At 41.8% G+C, this 20758-nt stretch overlaps 1 protein-coding gene across 7 annotated transcripts in view; it reads right to left on the minus strand.

The window, feature by feature from the left end:
- The window catches only part of TSNAX (translin associated factor X), a 937068-nt gene that overhangs the window by 805652 nt on the left and 110658 nt on the right, over positions 1 to 20758 (minus strand). For all 7 annotated transcript variants that reach the window (XR_015296640.1, XM_086927084.1, XM_086927083.1 and 4 more), the window contains exon 2: positions 11350 to 11436. Coding sequence is in view for 6 of the 7 variants with exons in the window: in XM_086927084.1 (XP_086783210.1) it covers positions 11350 to 11436 (87 nt within the window). In the remaining variant the exon portion in view is untranslated. The remainder of the gene's footprint in view (positions 1 to 11349; positions 11437 to 20758) is intronic.

Here is a 20758-nt window from a genome sequence, read left to right on the forward strand (position 1 = left end):
AAAGATTTACACTAAGTAAGAACAAGGATTTGAGCTTTGGAAAATTACAAGTTTAGATAAAGGTGATTAAAATCTACCACCCATGTTACCATTAAAAAAAAAAGAAAAACATTAGAAATAACGTGTAATTGACAGCTTAAGAAAGATTATGGATAATAAAGGAAAGAATTAAAAGAAAGGAAAAAAAGGAAAGGTAAAAGTAAGGAAATAAGGGGCAAAAAGAAAGGAAAGAAAAAATATATAAGTAATGAAGGAAGGTAATTAAGAAAGAAAGGAAAGACAAAAGGGAAGAAAAACAGGAAAGGCAAAAAAGAAAGAAGGAAAAATGAAGGAGACAAAACGGAAAGAAATGAAAGGAAAGAGTGTATAAGAACCAAATTACACCCCATATATATATATTTTTTCAAACTGCAGCAAATTAAACACCATAAAATATGTTTTTCTCCCTCGGCAAAGTTTATGAAAGAACCATTGGTGAAAGAGTCCACAGGAATGCCATGAAATAGCAGTAGTCGACTTCAAATGGAATTTACAACAGTGATGGAAGAAGATAGGCACTTTTACAACTGAAATATGCCATGGGCTCACTTCAAATGTGTCCTACAATCAACTGGTATTCTGAACGCAGCATGCATTTGAAAGTGCTTCCATTCTTATGAATAGGGCTCCCAGTTTTATGTAGTATTTATTTTTTGACATTTCAGTCTGTATATAATCCATATTTATTTTTTGTCAACTTTATCTTTATTTATCCATATTTATTATGAGTTTTATGAAGAAATAAAAGCTGAAACTGGTGTATTTCCGCATTTATTTAACCAATAAAAATGCAGTCATGCTTGAATGCCTGCCAGGCTTCAGATATGAACACATGCAGAAGATAAATCAATGCACTTATGTGAAAATATGCACATTTCAGTATCAGCTTTGTGCATATCTACTGCTGTTTAAGCCTCTTCACTAAAGTTCCTTTTTTTAAACCCCTGACCTATCAATCCACACAGTTGTTGGCCTGGCAATCATGAAAAAGTGTATTTAGAATCACGCAAAAAGCACCCAATTTCAGTTTTTATCCATATTTAAAAATAAATACAGATAAGGAAATAAATGGTTTTCTGTCTGTATTTATCTGTAAAAATCAGTAAAAATGGAAAGCAGGGAGTCTTACTTAAAAAGAAAAAGTTAGTTTGGTTGAAATAAAATATTTACCTAAGATCACATAATTTAAGCATGGAAGCTATTTTTTTTAAATTTATCAAGCTAGAACAGGTTCTCTTTCACAAAGAGTATCTAAATAGTTCCGGACTGTCAAGAATTCTGCCACATCACAAATAGCACATAACTACTTTAAATAAACTCTGCACTCAAGCAGGATGCTGCATAATGTCACAACTAATTGCAACCAGTACTTACTTAACTCACTGCTTAAAAAAACCATGATCACTAATAATGAACATCTGTCGCCAACAAGCCACAGCTATCCAGAATACTGAACTATCCCAGAGCATGCAGACATATCACAAATAACGGACAGTCATCACAAACATATGATTCAAGTAAGACTGCAGAGATACAATCACCAAAAGAATCCTGGACTATGATTAAATAATATAACGTGAACATGCATTTGCAGAGCTATTTGAGGCAGAACTGAAGTGCATTGCAGAGCTATTCAGAGGCCCAGCCCCCCTGTTTCACACAAGCACACACAGTCAGATTGATATAGTTGTGTTCATTGGCAGAGCTCTGCATATCTATTTGCATAAAGTAGCACATATCAAATGAACACACCACCAGAATTGAACTCCTGCCAAGTGAAATCAGCATTTTCTCTTCTTCTTTAATGCTAGTACCCTTCATATCTTCCTCATCACTTCCTGAATTCACTTGTTTCTAATATTCTAGCCCGAGTTATTTTAAGACATGACTACACTTGCATATGACCTTGAGACTCACAGAAAGTGCATTTCTAATAAAATATTAAATTTGCAGTTCAATAGCGCAAACTCTACCTGAACGTATTGGAGCGCTTAGATGAGCGCCAGTTACATTACTACAAGGACACTTATTTATTTCTGAGTGTATCACTGTTGGCAGCTGCACGAGAAATATCAAATGATATGTGAATTTATGCAGAGGGGACATTATTCTGGCAGACGCCAATACAATATTAAGGCGATCATTGTCTACACAGAGAAAAACAGAGTGGCTGCTAGAGGTACATCAGGTGCCTCCCTGTGATCCGCCTTAGGCATTCTCTGCTACACTTGGAGCGCGGCACAGCTGAAGTTGCAAAATTAAGTAAAACAATGTGTGGCTCACTGTGACAGTTGCTCCCCTTATACTCAGTTAGGCAGCGCCCTTCCGACGACATAAGCACACGCCTGCAGATAACTTTATTCCACTGTAAATCACGCCTGATATCACTGCATGCTCTCCTTTTGCCTCCACCTTCACTTACTTTCTCCTTCTGAGGTTTTCAATCTGCTACTGTATTCACGCCTCTTTCTTCCCCCCAGTGCAGCGCTGTCTCACTTTATCACGCCGGAACATTAAGCGGATTCATTGCCCAGCCAAAACATAAGCGCCCTACATGCCTCCTTGGTGGTGGAATTGGAGAGCCTTTCTTGACCTTTTGCGATGGAGGGAGCGTTCTTCAGTGGAAATACTAATCCCGGTCACAAAGAGCTTTTACACCGTCTGCATTAGAACAGTGGGGCGGCTACTTTCGTTTTCCAAAATCAATGTATTTTTAACCCCCGCATGAAGCCCTGGCACTGATGTGGCGATGTGTGCAGTGCTCATGCTGCTCGCAATTAACTAACTTTCAAAGGAACAGTTAAGTCTCCTTTTACAGTTATTAAAGATACACTGCAGCGACGATGCTGAGGCATTTGCAGTTTAAAAAAAATGCGCACAACGGGCTAAATTAATCCCGAAAAATAATAGGCACTGGCAAATTGAGCATTTTCTCTCACAAATGGGAAAGATATCGCTCGTTTGTGAGAGAAATTGCCCAATCAGTGTCAGACGTCTGGTATGAAAGGGACTTTTAATCCACTCTGGATACCAAAAGAAACGTGCGCAGTCGGCAAGAGCAGTGATGAGTCAGTCCGCGCTTTCTGCAGCCACAATTATGCTGCATTAGCGACGGTCCGTCAGCAGGCAGACATTAAAGTTCTATTCTATATTTCAGTGGAATCTGTAGGCATGCAGGGAAAAATAACACAAGCAGTGCCAACGGTGGGCGCCTTGGCAGTGCTTTAATTTGACCTTAAACGGAATTTCCTCGCTCGCGGAGGTCCCGAAGTTCAACTGCTTGCTGAGAGTAGTGACGTTTCCCTCCCCAGCCAATTACTGGCTAGAGCCCAGTGAAGTCATGGGCTGCTAGACAATCAGAGGGCTCCAAAGGCTCCCTGCAAGCCCACAGCCTATTTTTTTGACGTGATTTAATGTCTACTTGTCCGTAGGACAAAATAGACATTAAATCTTCTTGCCCGTCAATAAAAACCACATGGTTCGGGCGTCGGGCGATAGGATTCCCCCACCCCTGTTTTTATAAAAAGCAGATCTTTTATATTTCTTGCCTTCTTTTAATACATTTTGTAGTACTCTACTTTGAAGCATACGTTTCCTCATTTAATAAAATTGATTAATCCGTCTTTTAGCATAGATTGTTTTATCAGAACATGATTTGCCATTAATTTGTCCTTTTTTCATTTCATTCTTCTTTGCTTTAGAGGCATCTTTCTATTTTCTACATTGTGAAAACCCTTTCTAGTCTTTTAATAAATTCCTTTGTTACCTCAAGACTTTCTTATTTCCCACATGTTGTAGTTCATCTAATTCCTGCTGTTGTCTTTTCTTTAAATAGTATTGTTTCTTTTCTTGTTTTTTCTTTTCCGTTTTGTTTGTCATAGTAAGTCTTTCTTAAGAATAATGAATATGTGAAAAAAAGAATATGAAAAATAAATGTAATATTATTTAACTATATACTATAGGACTACATAGGTGCTTGTATGAGTGCATGGGTAATGCCTGCATGATTGGAGAGTGCATAGGGAGTGACAGGGTGATTGCTGGACTGTATGGGTACTATCTGGGTAATTGAAGGTGTGAATGTGCAGTGTCTACGTGGTTAGATGATTGTATGGGTAGTGCACAGGTGATTGTAGCAGTGCAGTGCATGGCTACTAACTGGGTCATTGCATGAGGACATGAGAACTGACTGGGTGATTAGAGTACTGCAAGGAGACTGCATGGTGAATTTATAAGTGCTTGGGTATTGGCGGAGAGATTGGATAAGTACATGGTACTGGCTGGGTGATTGGAGGAATGCATGGATAGTGACAGGGTTATTGCTGGACTGCATGGGTACTACCTGGGTAATTGAAGGTGTGAATGAGTAGTGTCTAGGCGATTAGAGGATTGTATCGGTAGCGCACAGGTGATTGTAGCAGTTGTGAATGGTTACTTCCTGGGTCATTTTGCATGGGTACTGACTGGATGATTACAGTACTGCAAGGAGGGTGCATGGTGAATTTATAAGTGTTTGGGTATTGGCGGAGTGATTGGATAGGTATATGGTACTGGCTGGGTCATTGGAGGAGTGCATGGGGAGCGACAGGGTGATTGCTGGACTGCATGGGTACTACCTGGGTAATTGAAGGTGTGAATGAGTAGTGTCAAGGCGATTAGAGGATTGTATGGGTAGTGCATGTCTGATTGCATAAGTACATAGGTTATGCTTGGGTTATTGCATGGGTAGTGCCTGGGTGATTTTATAAGTGGTTGGGTAGTGGCGGAGTGATTTCATGAGTGCTTGGATACTGACTTGGTGATTAACCAATTGCATGGGTACTACATGTGTGATTGCATAAGTGCATGGGAAATACTTGGGTTATTACATGAGTACATGGGTAGAGCTTGGGTGATCGGAACAGTGTATGGGTAGTGCCTGGGTGATTTCATAAGTACTTGGGTAGTGGCAGAGTGATTTCATGAGTGCTTGGATACTAACTGGGTGACTGCAGAATATGAAACCAGTCAATCATTAATCATGTTGTTTTTAAATCACCCAGTCACTACATTTGCACTCCTCTAATCGGTCAGACAGCCTCTTGATAGGCCACTAAGCATACATATAACTGTATAAATACAATCTGAACACATAGAGGAGTCATTACATATTACCTAGTTAAGTAGATAAGTACAACATGCCTGCAAGGGTAATATGTGGTGGTTTTTTTTTGAGCTACGTCTTCACCATTCTATCTACGAATATGTGACATCATTAAACTATACCTCTCAACAGACTTACAAAAAGAAGGCTAATTAACAACACCTTTTATGTACTTTTTTTAAACCATATTTTTATTCTACATCTTCACCTTTGTATCTAAAATTGTGGCATCTTTCAACTATACCTTCGTTCAGACTAGATAAAAGAAGCCTAATTAACAACACCTTATGTCTCCAATGTTTATACCACTATTTTATGCTCCATCTTCAACTTTTTCAGTCAAATTACGCGGCATCATTTAAGTATACCTTATTCCTGAGTAGAAAAAACAAACTTAAGTAATAACACCTTATATGAACATCTTTCAAACTACACATTTGTGCTGCATGTTCAAACAGCTATCTAAAATTATGCGATATCATTCAACTATACCTTTGTACAGACTTAAAAAACAAACCTAATTAATAACATCTTATATGATCAATAGTCATCTTAAAAAAAATACACATTACTGTACAGACTTTTTTTTAAACATTTAAGTACAATCAAACAAACTACAATATAAATCTCTACATTTAATAATACATTTCAAACACCACAGTTTTTGAATAATGTTAACATTTTAAAAATAAACCTCACAAATGTATAACTCACCTTGCATATAAATGTGTTGAATTGAAAATCTCACAAACTCTGACAGGATTTTCTTTTACACGCAATCAATATAATGCACCAGACTCGGCAAGGTAAACCCAGTAATGGCAAGGTTTCCCTCTCTTTCTCCACACAAATACAAATAAGCAACAAATCACATTGCTTCATAGATTTTTTCAAATTGTAAAACACATTTCTATTGGTTACACATAATAACCCTTAGCAACTGACTTCTGAAGGTGCCCCAAGTGTTTCTACATTGTTTTAGAAGTCGCTACCTTGTCGTGCACCACTGCGATGGAGTCGCACATTCGGACCGGAGTTCAAAAAGATATAGGAAATAAATACAACACTATTTTTTAATTCAACACCACTTCTAAAGATAGAACTGAAAATTTTTACTTGGATATAAATGACAAATTTACGTTTTAAAAGCACAGTTACGTTTTAACCCTACCCCCATTCTGCTTAAAGCCAGTTTCCATAGCAACAGTTCATGGAACATTCAACTGAACACACAGGTCACATATTCACAATATTTTCAAGTTCACCACACAATTTTGCAAATACAACAGCAGGTGTGGTTGACTGCAAAATATGATCTAATTCTTTCTGTTGTACTTTTCAAATTTTATTTTTTACTAACCAATAAGAAAAATGCTTAAAAAAAAAAGAAAAGATCCACCCTATTTTTAAATATAGAATGTTCTTAAACAGCCAATCAATTCTCTTCTTTTTTTAAAACAAAATCTTGTCCACCATTTTACATAACTCTTATTCAATCAACTGGTAACCTCAGCTACAGACATCTCTTCATTACTTACAGACATCACTTCAAGATGCTTACAGTGTGGATTGTTGGGCACAGCTATGTTTTCTGGTATGCTGAACGCAGAGGTATTGACAAAGACCTAGCTGGGCTCCATCTATAACAACAATCTACGTTTCCATATGAATGGCATCTACAGAAGTGATGAAGTTCACCTCACTGATCAAGGCAACATAGTGTTTCTCATCAACCTGAAGCTCTTCATCCGCACTTACATGTAGCTACAACAATTTCCTAATCAAAACAAGGGCTCTTTTTAGAGCCACCAAATAACCCAGCATATAACCAAGCGTTAGAAAAAAAAATCTTTTTTGCTTGGGGTTGCGCACCCATTGCGTTCACACTAGGGGGCCTCGCTGAGAGCAGCGCACCCATCGTGTTCACAATAGGGGGCTGCGCTGAGCGCCGCACTAGGGTCGCAATGCCAAAAAAAAAATACGGCCACTTTCATGAATTTATATACACCTCGGGCATGGGCAAATCATTTTTTTTTTTTTTTTTTTAAAGGGAGAGGGGCAGAGTGGCCCCCCTCCGGGGCCATTTTTGGCCCCGGGGACCCCATCCCCCAGGGCATGGCCTCACGTTGGGGACCGTGGGGGGAGCCCCAATGCCCCCACGGTCACGCTGGCTCCCCGCCTCCTGAGGGAGCCGGCATTGCTCTTGAGCAAGGGGAGCTCCTAACATGCAGCTTCCCTTGCCTAAAAGCAATCCTGCTTTGCTTCATTGAAGTGAGAGCTGGTTTTCCTGCTCTCGCTTCAATCAAGCAAAGCATTGTTTGCATGGACAGGGCGGGAGCCGCACAGCTCCCGTCCTGTCATTACAAACAGCAATGTCCCGGGGGTGGGCACCTCAGGACATTGCAGGAACCGGCCCTGCAGGGTGGCGGTCCCCAGGGTCACCAAGGGCTCCTGGAGGGGGGCAGGGCGACCCCCTCCCAATATTTCTAAAGCCCCGGGGAGGTGGTGGTCCCCGGGGCTTTGGGGGCCGTAACGGACCCCCAAATTCCAAATGTTAGTGCCCTGGGGAGGTGGTAGTCCCCAGGGCATGGTGGAGAGGGGGCTTGGGGGGCCCCCCAAGGCCCCCTCACCCAATTAACATAAGCTCAGGGGAGGTGGCGGTCCCCGGGGTGCCTCAGAACCCCCCCTTACTTAATAACCCCGCGTTTTTTTTCTCACCCGGAGTCGTGCACCCAGCGCAACTTCGAATTTAAAAATAAACAAATGTGGGCCCTGGGGATCCTTGTGGGACCCCCTGAGCAGACCTAGGATGTCAGGGTGTTCCTCCCCTGCCCCTTGCCTTCTTTTTCATCCTTATTGGAACAGTTTACTTCTGACTCTGTAACAGAGTCACAAAATGGCTGCCAACAGTTCCTGATTTGGAGTGTTGGCAGCCAATTAGAACGAAGCTCGTGTTCGGGAGGGTTCGCAAACCCTCCATGGTGCTCAGATATATACATTTTTTCTTTCTTTAATTTCTCAGCAACTACTGAACAGATTTACAACCTTTAACAAAAAGTGTTCTTTTGGAACCCAGGGCTACCCTTTTGCCAAATTTGGTGTAATTCCGTTCAGCAGTTCGGCTGTAGCTTTGTCTAAAATTTCCTATGGAAATTAACATAGGGAAAACGTGTTTTGGGACCCCCTTTTTTCCTCGGCCCTAGCTTGACGATTCACCCCGAAACTTTCAAGACAGAAGCTGACCGGAGTGGGCCACTAGTTTTGAAAATTTTGCGAAGATTCGTCAAACGACGCCAAAGTTAAAGGGGAAAACAAAAAAACGCTTTTTGAATAGAAACGAGGTGCTAACTACATATATAGATCCAGCTCGGTTCCAAGATACAGGGACGAACAAGGAACTCCAGGCAGCTGTATATCAAGATTCAGTTTTTTAATTGCAAGAAGTGAAAAGTCAACGCATTTTGGTCGCTTTGTGCAACCTTGTTCACGATGATGCACCATCTTATGAGTTACAATATATAAACATGCTATCACCCATAGTGCCCTGCATAAACAAGGAAAACCGACTTATTCCTATACAAATATCATGTTCGCCGTCTTGGAACGTTATAAACCATTACAATTACATAGCTAAATTGATGTTGCAATCCTGTAATATAACAGAATTGAAAAAAAGGGCTCAAAGACTATTTCAAAGTAATACTAATGCAACCAGCAACACCCCTTGTAATATTCATCAGAAAAACCCCATTTGCATTCAGCTCATTTTCATTGGCGTTGCATTGATAACCTGGTAGGAGCCCAGTACACTCACTGGTAGCAGTGACATAAAGGCATGTCGGAACAAATTAAGACCAATAAATAAGCCTCAGTAGGCATAACCCATGCAGGCACTATTAAGGATATATGTACGCTGTGCACCAAGTACGATAAACAGGCCATAAAGCCCAAGTGGGCTTAGACAGTGGTCAAATCAATAAACCCAAGTTAGTTTAAGTATCCCAGTTTCTTTACATAGTATTATCCTGTCCAGAAACATGCGCACACTGACTTTTTGAGCAAAGCAACACAACAGTAAAATAAATTCCTTATAGATTTTTACAATAGAAAAACTGAAGTGGAACATTTTTTTAAGTCCAATTATGGATCTTGAGGAACAAAAAATTATAAAGGAATAAATAAAAGAAAAACTAGTAAGCTAGGTGCATGAAAATGACCAGAAACCAACACCTCCTAAAATGCAATATAGGTAACATACAAAATACAACATATAATATTAGTTATTATCAGTATATATATGGAGTGGGTTGAACCCAGAGAAGGGTCATGGTGTATTATCTTAGGAAAGTATATAGCTCCTCATCAATATTGAAAACCTAAGTTTCCTTACTGTCCATATCTAATATGAATGTGGTTTCCAATTGTCTTTTTATGGTTTCCCTATCCCCTCCCCTCAAATCATTGGGGTTCTGGACTAGGCAACTGTATTCCAACATGGACAAGTTACTATCGTGTATTTTCTCAAAGTGTCTTGCAACTGGATAACTGCAGTCTTTGTTGGCGATAGCCCTTAAGTGCTGTAGTATGAGTTTATAAACAGATAGGTTGGTACTGCCTACATATATTTTCGGGCAAGGATATTTCAAAATATAAACATACTTGCTTTTACATGTAAGTCTTCTGATTTTTATGTTTCATCTGTGTCAAATTCATACGATGTTTGCATGCTTTACAGCGTGTACATTTGGTAAACACTTTAAGTGCAAGCCACATACATTTGATAGCTGTGAGGCCCCATTCACCCCTGACCAACTGATTACATAGTGACCTGGCCCATCTAAAACTTATTTGGGGACGACTCAGCATTTCAAAGCAAAAAGTAGTTTTATTGATTGATGTTCTATGTAGTAACACATCTCTGTACCATGTCCTTACTCTTGTGCTTCTTTTGAGCAAGCCGGGCTTCTTCCCTTTTACATAATCTAGCTCTTTTGGAGGCTGCTTTCAGGATGATATGGTCGTACCCTCTGGCTTTAAAATGAGTGGTCATTTCTGCCTCCATTCTATTGTATTCCTCTTTTGTACTACATGCCTCCCTTGCTCTATAGAACTCACCCAAGGAGATGCCTTTTACGAAAGGGGTGGGGTGGAAGTTGTGAACATGCAAAATTGTGTTACCAGCTTCCTATACAGTGTTGTAACCATTGTTTCTCCCTCAATCCTCAACAATACATACAAAACGTTGATCTCAGTCTTGATAGTAAAATTTGGATAGAGATCGTTATTGAGATTCAATAAATCTTTCTGTCTGAGGTTCAATACCTTTCCAGAGTAAAAATAAACCAATTAACCTGACTTGCAGACGATATGATTAGCTCATTGCTCCATGCTGAGAACACTGAGCATCCGCCCCCACTGGAGAATGTATGTATATATACACATATCATTTTTTATTTAAAGAAAAGATACTTTTTGGAGAGTTATAGCAACCAAAAGAGTTTTGCCTTCAAAGGACTTGGGAAATGATTACGAGGATGGTGGGACCGCCATTGTAACCATGTTCTCGGCCCGCAATATTACAATGGCGGGCAGATGGTTGGCGGTCGGAAAGACTGACTGCCACAAATCAGACTGGCGCTTTTAGCCCGCCGGTGCAGCGGAGGGGGTTATATTTCCTACAATGGTGGCAGTGCCTGCCATGCACTGCCATGGGGATTACAATGTTCCTTTCCGCCCGCCATGAAAAGGCAGGCGGAAAGGGACTTTGGAGGCGCATAGCGGGCCCCCCTTCCCCTCAGATGTGGATTTTGGGGTGGCCCCTACAGTGCCCCCTATGCATCCCTGCCACATAGTGCAGGGATATGTGAAGTGCCCCCTTTTTGCACTGCAGCATGTACTGCAGCCACCAGCTGCAGCCACTAGCATCAGCCGCAAGGCAAAACAGGGGCATTGCAAGCCTCTGGCGGGACCACCGACAGCCTGTCGGGTAATACCATTTGCAAAAGGGTGGCAGCCTAATCAGCCCCTAAGTGTTTCAAAATAGGTGTTTAAACGTCTCCTAATATTTGATAATGAACACAATTATACAACTAGACTGATGACAGGTTAATCTTCAGAGTGATAGGAATTTTCTATTTAATCCTCTTAAGCATAAAACATTAACTTACAGTGAAAGGCTATCATCACAGATGAAGACAAATTAACATTAATGTCTTTATCTTCTCTTCTTTCGTATTTTCTTTTTCTAAATTCACCTGAAAGATAAAAGAAAGTCTTAATAAGTAATTTATCATTTTTTGATAATTGCATCAATTCTGAATACTTCATTCTGTTGTATTATACCCATTCAAGAATATGATGCATTAATGAACAAACTGAAAACCTTCCTATCCCCCACCCAATTTTGGACACTTAAAACACTTATTATGCAGCTTTTAGGTCTAGGTCCCGTGGTCCAGTTTTATTGTTCCCTATTCTAAGCAGTGTCAGTAAGCTTGATGGTGTTATGTTATACTACGTTATTTAAAAAAAAAATTTTTGATAAACAGATTTTTGCACAAAGAAATTGTGAACAATATGACACATTTCATTTGTCCGTTAAAATACATTGAGCGATTACAAAGCACTGGCATTCAGTCTGTATGATGCAGCATTACAAAATAGCGCGAACAGCAGCATCTCCACCCTCAGACGATACCAGGGACTCATTGACCAAGCCACTTTCCCCACACTCCGTTATATCTACTAGGGCAGTCCCAGGCCTCAAACAGTTTTCTCCTACATCCCACACTAGTCCACTCCTTGAGGAAGGGTGGGAGGTAAAGGGTATTTCCATCGGGCAGCAATATCTCACTTCGCAACCATGAGGGCCGTCCCCAGGAAGGAGCAGTTTGCCCTTGTACCTCCTGAGCCTCAAGGGGGTAGTTCCCAGCCCAGCACATTAGTAAATTCCGCCACCACTGCAGACCAGAAGGATAAGTTATTTACCTGTAATCCTAGTTCTATTCCAGGGGTATCCTCATCAAAGTCATAAGCACTGAATATTCCCGCCCATGTGCGGGGACCCCGGAAATAATATAAAAATTATACATGGAAATTATATTATATATATATATATATATATATATATATATATATATACACACACATATATATATACATATATACACACACATATATATATATATTCAATGAAAAAACCATTGGTTATAGAAGATATATAGTTAGGAATTTGCATTTACAAAAGCTTATTTTACTCGCATAAAACCATTGAAATTCCATATATAGTTAGATGCGCTAACTATATATCGCGCACCCGCAATCCACTGCTGATGATGTCACATATTACATCATTCATGACATGGTCAGTGACATCACTGATGACATCACTGATGACATCTCAAATGACATCACTGATGACATCACTGATGACAACACCCAGTGACTGTATGTTTCTGTAAAGTTAAAATATGTCTCACATATTGAAGAATGAGTGGATGTATAAATGTCTGGATGAAGGATTTAGTAGGTGCATGACTGATTGTATGAGGGAGTGATTAAATGTGTCTCACTGAGTGCATGGGTTAGTGATTAAACTGTATTAATTTGTGCATCATTATATCTGTTGTTCTGTAAACTGCTGCATGTGTTGATCAGTAGCTATATGAGTAACTATATGGGTTATTGATTGGTTGCCCGAGTATTTGTATGGGAGACTGAGTATGTGTGTGGGTGTCAGAAGCAGTACCTGTGTGTAGCTCCGCAGGAACGATACAGCGAAGGAGATGAGATGCTTGCTCCCAATTCCCCTACACCCCAGGTCCCAGTCAAGGCTGGGCACTGAGATACGGGGGAAAGGGGAATGGGACAACAAACAAGGGAGAGACTGCCCACACACTACGTCTTGGGAACTTCTTCTTGGAAATCCCTGTAAAGCAAGGCAACAATTAAGCAAACTATCCTGTAAACTGTTCTACCCCTCCTAACCCTCCCAAGACCTTATCCTACCTGAATGTGTGTGAGGGTTAGCCACTCTCCCAGATAGCAACAAGTTCTAATAGCTGAGTTTAAAGGAAAGCAGCAGAGTAATCCTCTTCTCACTTGTGCTCCTTGTAAATAGCCCAATTGAAGAACGAATTTTCACTAGAGGTGGTAAGCACAAATATATATATATATTTACATTTACTTGAAGGATTTTAAGTTCTGGTTCAGTTGTTGGCTACAGAAGAAGAAGCTGCTTTCAGTTGCTGTTTAAAGTACTTTGCCAAGTTGTATTGTAGACCAGGTACATGAATAATGTCTTAGAATGGAAGTCCTGTACCCAAAAATACCAGGAACGAATTATCAAAAGAGTGAGAATTTGACTCACGAGGAGGCTTCTGTCAAAAGTTGGAAAAAACTACAAAGTTCAGCTCTTACCCTGCATCTCTCGCTGGCTGATAATAGAGAGAGAAATGGGTTACCGCTGCCTTGCTGGGAACGTTGGCTTCTTCCGAGTAACTCAGGAAATGAAGAGATGACAGAACGTCAAAGGCTGACACTGCTCGGGAAACTGGAATCAGACGGAATTACTTCCTCGCAGAATATACAGAATGCGAGCGAGGTAAAAACGAACTTCCGAATAAAATACTCGAAGTTCAATGAATTCGGGAAACTGAAATTGAACGCGGACAGAAGAAAGGCTGCTTCTCTGTCAGCGCGACGGTTGAAGTGCGAAGCCTTCAAAATGCTCGCGCACCACCTAACCGGCGACAACTGTGGAACTTGTAGAAAGACTAGAACGCTGACCTCCGCATCAAGGTGACAATCAGGAAGTAGATCAGGAGTTCACATCAAATAGAGCGCTATCGACAAAAGGAACTGGCTACCCTCAGTGTCCAACCCCACGGGGAGTGCAAGATAGAATAGCCTTTTCTGATTCTGAAGATGGGAACCTGGTGTGTGAGCTGGGGGCAAACTTGCGCAATCCTGACAGTACCCCCCACCAAAACCCCCTCTCTAGGTTTTTGTGGAAATGTTTTGTGAAATTCTCTAACTAATCTGGGTGCATGAACATTAGAACTTGGTTCCCAAGATCTCTCTTCTGGACCAAAACCTTTCCAATCAATCAGGTAGAAAAGATTTCCTCCTTTATACTTGGAATCCAGAATTCTTTTAATTTCAAATTCCTCTTCAGATTGTACCTGAACTGGTATTGACGGAGAATCCAATCTTAAACCTGGTGGACTACGCTTCACTAGGGAAACATGGAAGGTGGGATGGATTCTCATTTTCTTGGGAAGATTTACCTTAACTGCCACTGGATTTACCATCTTTAAAACTGAAAAGGGACCCACAAATCTCGGCTGAAATTTTCGATTACCTCTCAATCTCATATGCCGGGTTGAAATCCAAACCTGATCCCCAGGCTTACATTCTGAACTTTCTCTCCGTTTCTTATCTGCCTGACCCTTGTACTGATTCCTGGCCTTAACAAGATTTTCAGTGGCTAGCTGATAAGTCTTCTGTAGTTCTTTTAGAAGATCACCTGCTGCAGGAGCCTCTACCTCTCCCTTCCCAAAAATCATATTTGGATGCCTGCCATTATTTAAATAGAAGGGAGTAAAGCCTGTAGCTGAGTGAATGGAATTATTATACGCAAATTCTGCAGTACTGAGCAAAGAGGGCCATTCTCCCTCTTGATCCATTAAATACAAGCGCAGATATTGCTCCAGATCCTGATTTACTCTCTCAGTTTGACCATCAGTTTCTGGATGAAAACTTGAGGACAAACGAGCATCTACACCTAAGCCTGACAGGAAAGATTTCCAAAAACGAGACACAAATTGTGGGCCTCGGTCTGAAATCACCACCTGTGGAATTCCATGCAATTTTACCACATGCTGGATAAACAGAGCGGCCAATTGAGAAGCTGTGGGTAAATTCTTTAAAGGAACAAAATGACTCATTTTGGTATATTGATCCACTACCACCCAGATCACCGAATACCCCTGACTAGAAGGCATCTCAACAATGAAATCCATAGTTACCGTGTGCCAAGGAGATGGGGCTAGAGGCAAAGGCTGGAGAAGTCCCTGTGGGGACTGTCGAGCAATCAGACCCCCCAGGATATAGCGGCATGGATTAGCAAATTTAGCGGCACAAAAATGGAAATTTAGCGGCACAAATATGGAAATTTAGCGGCAATTTTGCGGCATTTTATGTGGCCATTTTTCCTACAACAAGCACAGATATCTTCGTTTTTTTAGTTATTTAACAACATGAAGCTATGTATATTTGGTTTCTTTACAATATAAACACTTTGGGGCAGATTTACAAGCCCCTTGCGCTGCTTTTACGCTGCCGTTGCGTCACTTTTGTGTCGCAGCGGCGGCGCAAAAGATGCACCATGGTGCGGGGTATTTACAACGTGACGCCGGAGAGTACGTCCAGGGTGCGGATAGTACGGCCCATGTGTGCAGAATCCGGCCCAACTGCAGATGTAAAGATACGACTCGCAAACGATCTCTGTAAATACTAAAAGTCATAAAGTTAGACCTTTGTCTACGATTACCTTTGGGAATCGGCCCATAAGTTTCTCATTGCTTAAATAGGTGTAATTTCTGATATTTATGTTTCCCTCGTCTTCATTGCTTGGTTTGCTTGTGAGAAAGTGTCATTCATAATCGTTGAAATGTAACTCATATTCACACTGAAAGTATGAAAATGTCACACATAGCAATCTGAAGCCTTGACAGTTATGCTGTTTTATTTGCGAATAGAGGCCACTGTTATTTTGGCGCCAGCGCGTACTTTCTGTTCCAGAGGACACTGCTTGTTGGTGGTGCAGCAGATCGCAGAGTGTTGTCACGAAGGAAACGGTGGAAAACCACTCGAGAAAGTTTTAAATATTTTTGTTTGAGAAAATTCAACAACAACAAGTGAATCCCAAAAAAGAAATTGCTGCTCCTCAACAAAAGCGTAAAGATGAGATCGTTATTCATTACCAATCAATGCTTGGTTTTAACATTAAATGCACTGCACAATTAATTGTTTACCAGAGAGGCTTTTAATTGGGCACCTGCAAAGAGAGGCACTGTGACATAACAGTACATCACTACTCAAGGCTCAAGAGGCGCTAAAAGGGTTTGTTTATTGAGTAGTTTACACAACGCCCCCGCCCCCTCGAAATCTCCCCTCCACTGATTTATAACCTTGTGATAAGAATGCTGTTTGATTAATCTCTCTGAAACCTTGTAACGAGAAACACAACAGCCCTGTATATATTTCTCATAAAACCATCAGGGAGTTAGCAGGTATTATATGTGCCTCGGAGATCAGCACCTCTCCCCCTTCGTGAACATCACGAAGAAAGGAAGGAAGGCCTGTCGAAAGAGCCAGCACCTGTCCGTCAGTACCGGGGGATAAGAGCAGGCGCCCTTAGCTCGAGCCATCAGTGCAGAAACAGCAGGCGGCCTTAGCTTTGACCAATGTGCAAACCAGCAGGCGGTGGTGACGGCTTGTAGGTTGGCTGGAGAGGCAGGCAGACAGCCACAATAACGCCAGGTACGGTAAACTACCCAATCCACAGGCGATAGCCGCACAATTGCCAAATGGGCTGGCGCTGAGCTTGGCACCTTCACTCCTTCCTAATGTTTGTCACGCTGTGACTTGTAGGTTTGCAAATTCGTGTTGACTGAATCTCCAAGACGCGCTGGAGGTGTCAGATTCTACACGAGCCCTTGCGGCAGCTTTGCAAAGGAATCCCTGACTCCCGGCCCCTGCTGCCAGTGTATCATCTCGCAGCGGCCTTCATAAAAGGAAACCGAAGCTAGCGGCCTGATAATCTACCTGTTCAAGGTGAAACAGAGGGAATGCTAGAACTGGGAGTTGGCATGTTTAAATTCCATCGAAACAGAAGAACTCACCTGCCTACCTTGCTTGGCCTCTCTTTAAAAATGCTTGGCTATCTAGTGTACCCCAGCCAGCTTTCCACCACTGACTAGGCTAAGAAGTTATCAAGGACGCCCAGCCCTTGGTCGCACATTTCCCATCCCAAAATGCACTGATTCGCGGTGCCAAAAGTTTCACGGGACTCTGACACCTGGCCAGATGGCAGGAGAAGAGGCGGGGCAGCGCATTCGATCCCCCTGGTTCCCAGTCTGTGAGGTGGGGTGCGCAGGCCATTTGCATTGCTGATTATTGTCTTTGATCTCAAATGAGTTGCCAAGACAAAGGGCACATTCAGAGCTGTGGTGCGGGGTGTCAGATGTTATATACACCCATTCCAGGACAAAGATCTTTCAGCATGCTGTGTGAAAAGGATTAACGCGCACACGCATGCACGCAAGCTGTCTGTCACACACACGCTTATGCACACAGACCCCCCCAGGATATAGGGGATTTTGTAAAAATGCCGCGATTTCTAGAAAAAATGCCGATTTCGCGGGCACTTTTGTAAAAATCGCGGCATTTTTTCAAAATTGCCGATTTCGCGGCAAATCGCGAAATCGCGAAATCGCGATATCCTGGAGGGTCTGAGCAATCTTTCCCTTAACACACTGCTCGCATGTGGCTACATACTGTCTTACTTGAGCATCCATGCCTGGCCAATTAAAAGTTCTCTTCACAAGCTCTAAAGTCTTTTTAACTCCTTTATGTCCAGCCAAAGGATTATCATGGCATAACCTGATGACTTCTTTTCTCAAGTCGTTTGTTGGCACGAACAATTTTCCTTGCAGATAGGGCAATCCATCTCGAATCAATCGATTTGGTTCTTTAGTTTCCCACTGCTCCCCACTAGCTTCTTCTTTCTGGAACTCTTTTCTAATCTGGTCCTCCAAAGTCTGAAAAGAAGTGGTTCCCACAATTCTCTCCACAGGAATGATGTGACCTTGTACTGAAGCTTCTTGTCCTTCCCTCAGACCCATCCGAGAAAGTGCATCGGCCTTTCCATTGGTAGATCCCGGTTTGTAGGTGAGGACAAAGTCATAATCAGCAAAAAAGAGTGACCACCTAAGTTGCCTAGGAGTAAGGGTGCGGGCTGACTTCAGGAACTGCAGGTTTCGATGATCAGTATAAACAGTGATGGTTTGCTTGACACCAAACAAATAGTGTCTCCACTCCTGAAATGCCTCTTTGACTGCCAAAAGCTCTTTATCAGCAATGGAATAGTTAATTTCGGCTGCAGAAAGTTTTCTCGAATGAAAAGCCACAGGGTGGAGTTGACCAGTGCTCTTATGCCTCTGAGATAAAACTCCACCAATGGCAAGATTGGAAGCGTCAGCTTCCACAAAAAATGGCTCACACAAATCTGGATGCTGAAGGATTGGGGCAGAAATAAACATCTTCTTCAAATTTTGGAAGGCTTCTTCAGCTTCTACTCCCCAGATGAATTTCTCATTCTTCTTTAATAATCGTGTGATTGGACTCACCTTATCCGAAAAGTTCTGAATAAAACGTCTATAAAAATTGGCAAAACCCAAAAAACTTTGTATTTCCTTAACTGATCTAGGAGCGGGCCAATCTTCAATGGCCTTAACCTTGGAATTATCCATGGACACTCCCTCGGGGGAGAGAACGTATCCCAGAAATTCCACTCGGGTGGAATGAAAAACACACTTTTCCAGTTTTACAAAGAGATGGTTTTCTTGTAGGCGCTCCAAAATTTTTCTTACATGACCAACATGTTCTTCACGATTCTGGGAGAAGATCAAAATGTCATCAATATACGCAACAGCAAATCGATCCAGATAGTCACGTAAAACGTCATTTACAAAATGTTGAAATGCCGCTGGGGCATTGCACAACCCAAAGGGCATGACCTGATATTCAAACAGGCCAAACCTTGTGCGAAATGCCGTCTTCCACTCATCCCCTTCAGCCATTCGTACAAGATGATAAGCCCCCCTTAGATCCAATTTGGTATAGATCTGGGCGTCTTTAACTTGATCCATAAGTTCAGAGATCAGAGGTAAAGGATACCGATTCTTCTTAGTAACTAGATTCAGGGCGCGATAATCGATGCAAGTTCTCAAGCTTCCATCCTTCTTAGGAATGAAGAAAAGGGGGGAAAAAACTGGGGACTGAGAGGGACGAATAAATCCATTAGCCAGATGCTGATCCAGATATTCTTTCAAATGCTCGTTCTCAGATTCCGAGAGGGCATAGATTCGACTACAAGGCAGATTCGCCCCAGGTTCCAGTTCAATCTGACAATCATAATCTCGATGTGGAGGGAGCTTCTGAGCTTCAGTTTCACTAAACACTTGTTCCAAATCCAAATACTCCTCAGGGATACTGGGAACCTCAATGGTACAGACCATTTGAGAAGATTCGGCTAAACAGATTGACGAAGTGATCTTTCTTCCTTCCTGCACGTGAAGAAAACAATTCTCCATACAATAGTTGGAATCCAATTCCATAGATCTCTTGGCCCAATCTATCCGTGGATTGTGCTCCGTTAGCCAGGGCAATCCTAAAATCAATTGAAACTGCGGTGCGTCGATTAAACTGAAATTTATGTAGCTATGATGTTTTCCAGGCCCCACCAAATGAACTTCTTCCTTCGTTCACTTTTTCTTTCCGATTGACGCTGATCAATCTGCAAAACCAAATCAATTAGTTCTGACACCTCCGTGGGTCTCTTAGGAATCTGAGCCAAACCATCTTTAAGTTCATCTTTTAATCCTCTATAAAAGATAGCTGCTCTTTTGGATTCAGGCCACTTGGTTTCCACAATTAATTTATTAAACTGGGCGAGGTATGAGACCAACTCTCGATTTCCTTGTTTCAGTTCCAAAAGTTCATTATCTGTGGACTGCGCAACTGCCCTTCGATCAAAAATTCGCAAAAACTCTGTTTTGAAATCCGCAAAATTATACAGAATTGGATCATTAGAAGAAACTATGGGCATAGCCCATGCCGCCGCATCTCCACTCAAGTAAGACAGCATAAATGCCACTTTGGATTGATCTTCTTTAAAGATGATAGGCTTGCACAGATAATGTAAAGAGCATTGTGTAATAAATACCTGTGCCTTATGTGGATCTCCCTGAAACCTTTCTGGGGGAGCCAAAGGAATAGTAGGGGACATGGCATGAACTACTTGCGTGGTTAATTCAGATGAGGAGGGGGATAAGGACGGAGGCTTTGGCGCTCCAAAATTGGGACTTGGACTAATGGAGAGTTCATCTATTCTTTGCCTCAAATAACTCGCCTCCCTATTAGATTTTCTAACCTCCTCCTGGGTATCACTTAACTGCTTTTGCATTCCCTCTAGAATACTAGCCAAGGCCTTGACATCCAAACCTTCCGCCATAACGTCCAAGCGGAACAATTGGTAGGCACTTCAATCTGTCAGAAGCAGTACCTGTGTGTAGCTCCGCAGGAACGATACAGCGAAGGAGATGAGATGCTTGCTCCCAATTCCCCTACACCCCAGGTCCCAGTCAAGGCTGGGCACTGAGATACGGGGGAAAGGGGAATGGGACAACAAACAAGGGAGAGACTGCCCACACACTACGTCTTGGGAACTTCTTCTTGGAAATCCCTGTAAAGCAAGGCAACAATTAAGCAAACTATCCTGTAAACTGTTCT

This window comes from Lissotriton vulgaris, chromosome 6, assembly GCF_964263255.1.
Source record: "Lissotriton vulgaris chromosome 6, aLisVul1.2, whole genome shotgun sequence".
Taxonomy (NCBI): Eukaryota; Metazoa; Chordata; class Amphibia; order Caudata; family Salamandridae; genus Lissotriton; species Lissotriton vulgaris.